At 39.5% G+C, this 2,629-nt stretch overlaps 1 protein-coding gene across 1 annotated transcript; it reads left to right on the top strand.

Annotated features, from left to right (window-relative positions):
- Positions 1-298: 298 nt before the first annotated feature.
- Positions 299-2,395, top strand: LOC143262259 (uncharacterized). The gene is made up of 2 exons (XM_076528167.1): positions 299-798; positions 2,254-2,395. Exon 1 carries the CDS (start codon positions 314-316, stop codon positions 794-796), a length of 483 nt encoding a protein of 160 aa, XP_076384282.1. The 5' UTR covers positions 299-313; the 3' UTR covers positions 797-798; positions 2,254-2,395.
- Positions 2,396-2,629: the final 234 nt, after the last annotated feature.

Here is a 2,629-nt window from a genome sequence, read left to right as displayed (position 1 = left end):
ATCCGTAAAATTTATTTTCAAACTGTACGAAAAAATATTCATAAAATTTATTCGGATTGTTCAAATGAAATTCTACTTGTATAATGTCCAACTCTGCTATTCCGCCATATCGTTGATTTCATCGCCACTGTGAATTCTGTTGGCGTAGTACCGATCTCCAAACTTCAACGCTAATTGATAGTTCTTAAAAATTCGTACCGACGGAGCTTGTGTGTGTTATGAAATAGTTTTCCATCCTCAGGCATACGTGGTGCCCCAGCAGTCGTTCGTGGTCCCCCAGCAGGTGGTGCCCCAACAGGTGGTTCCCCAGCAGATGATGCACCAGCAGGTGGTCCCTTCGGTGCAGACTCTGCAGATCATCCAGCCATCTCAACCTTGCCCTCAGGAGTCGAAGGTGCAGATCGTAGAAAGGAGAGTCGAGGTCCCAGCACCGACTCCAGTCCCCGAAGTGGTCACTGTAAAGCCCCAGCCCCAGCCCGAGAGGATCGTGGAACCGCAGACTCAGGTGATCGAGACCATTAAGCTGGTCCCAGTGCCCCCAGTTTGCAAGGATAAACTGGTTGTCGTGCCCTCCAAGCCCATGGTGGTCGTTCCTGAGCCAACTATCGTCAAGGTGCCTCATTGCACTCATCAAAGCGAAGGGATGACCTGCAACTGCAATCAACAGGCGATAAGGGCTGCCGCCGTAGGACCTGTTGATCACATGCATCACATGCACATGAGGGCTCATACTCATCCCATGCACCTTGGCAAGATGATGACTGACTTTCGTTTCCTCAAGGACCCAAAAGCTTAGAGGTAGGTGAGGAAATGTGTTAAATGAGCATTATTTAGGGACTTCGGAGTGTTAACCAACGCGGGGGTGCTATTGAAATATGAATTCAGGCAATTTTATGAATCTAGGGAATTTCGGTTTCATGAATCGGTGGCTATCTTTCGGGGATTCACAGTAAAACAGGTTAGGGAAGTTTTTGTTTATTTGTTAACCTGGTTTTACGAGATTCACAATGTTGAATTCTGGGGGAAATTCTGTTTTATAATTGCATCAATGCAGAACAGAATTATTTGGAACTTACTTCAAATGGACGGGTTGACTTTTTTAGATCCAAGTTCAGGAAATGTGTGGTTATGTTTGTCAGTTTCCGGCACTCTGCATCGAGATTCCTTCAAGTTAGATGCTTGAGTAAATTGATAGTTCGTAGGGTTGAGAAGGAAAAATTTTCAATTCTGAGTCTAGCAGTTTGGGGAATTCTTGTTTTATGAATTGGTGGCTATCCACAGGGATTCGCAAAGTGGCAAACTAGAGAATTATTGGATTATAAATTCATAACAGTGCAGGTTACTTACGATATTAAATTCTAGGGGATTTTTTACTATGTAGAGCAGAATTGTTTGGACCCATATTCAAATGAAAAGTTGATTTCCTTTTTAGCTTCAGGTGTAAAAAATGTGAGGTTATGTTTAACAGTTTCAGACATTATAATATTGGGATTCCTTCGTGACAGAAGCTTAAGTAAATTAATGGTTTTTCAGCTTGAGATTTTTCAGTTTTTCAGTCCAGGAAATTTTGTGTTTCATAAATTGCTGGCTTGTCTCTGGATATTCAGTGTGTGGCAAGCTATAGATTTGATTTATAAATAGAATGTTTGGGGACAGAGTGGTGGTCTAGTGAAAATGTTATTTTTATAAGTCCATCTATACAGTAAATATCTATTTTAATCTTTATTCAAACGAAAAGTTGATTTTTTAGCTCTGAATCTAGTAAATGTGAGGTTACGTTTGGATACTTTTGCAGCACGACGTATTTCTTACACTACAAAATTAAAATTTCTTCTCTTCTTCTATAAGATGTTTAATTAAACGCATGATTCATGGGGCTCGGGCAAAATCAAAAAATATTAAACGACCTTTCACGAATCCGTGGCAGTTTAAGGCTAGGGAATTATTGGTTTATGTGCTGGCAACAGCGCCTAGGGGATTCAAAATGTGGACTTTTAGCAATTCATGTGAAACAAAATAATTCAAAACTTTATTTCATTAATCCTGAGTGATTTTTATTGAAGTTTCTGGGATTATTAAATAATAATTATTAAGGATATTAAATAGACGGGGACATTAAAAGAGGGAATTAAATTAACATTGCAAAAATTCGTTATCCGATGCGAGAATAATAATTCCAACAATGTGTAGATTTATTTCAGCGAGCCTGGTGAAACTGCGAAATTTAATTTCGGCACATTCTCTGTATCGCAGATGAGCAATACACGTTGGATTTTCTGATGACTCTACAGCGAACGCGATGACGATCGATCTGTAGGACTCTAAAAGTAGATTCCGATGTAATGCTTCTGTACGCTCTGCGAGATCAAATAAAATGAAAAATTTGATGATACAATCACGTTGTTCAGCCGGCTAATTAGCCAACAACTCCCTGTAATAAATTTCCTACGAGCTAATTTAATTCCCCATCGGAAGTTTCCTCACCAATATTTAAATCTTCGGTCCCTCTATTTATTTTAAATTACGCTTTTCGGTTCGGCGGCTTTTCACGTGAAATAATTACACGCCGTTTAATTTAACTCATTACGTTCATACTTGCTACAATTACGTCATTGATTAAACAACGAAC

This window comes from Megalopta genalis, unplaced genomic scaffold (genome assembly GCF_051020955.1).
Source record: "Megalopta genalis isolate 19385.01 unplaced genomic scaffold, iyMegGena1_principal scaffold0102, whole genome shotgun sequence".
In the NCBI taxonomy this organism is placed as follows: Eukaryota; Metazoa; Arthropoda; class Insecta; order Hymenoptera; family Halictidae; genus Megalopta; species Megalopta genalis.
The sequence above is the reverse complement of the archived record's forward strand: the minus strand, read 5'-3'. Positions and strand labels throughout refer to the sequence as shown.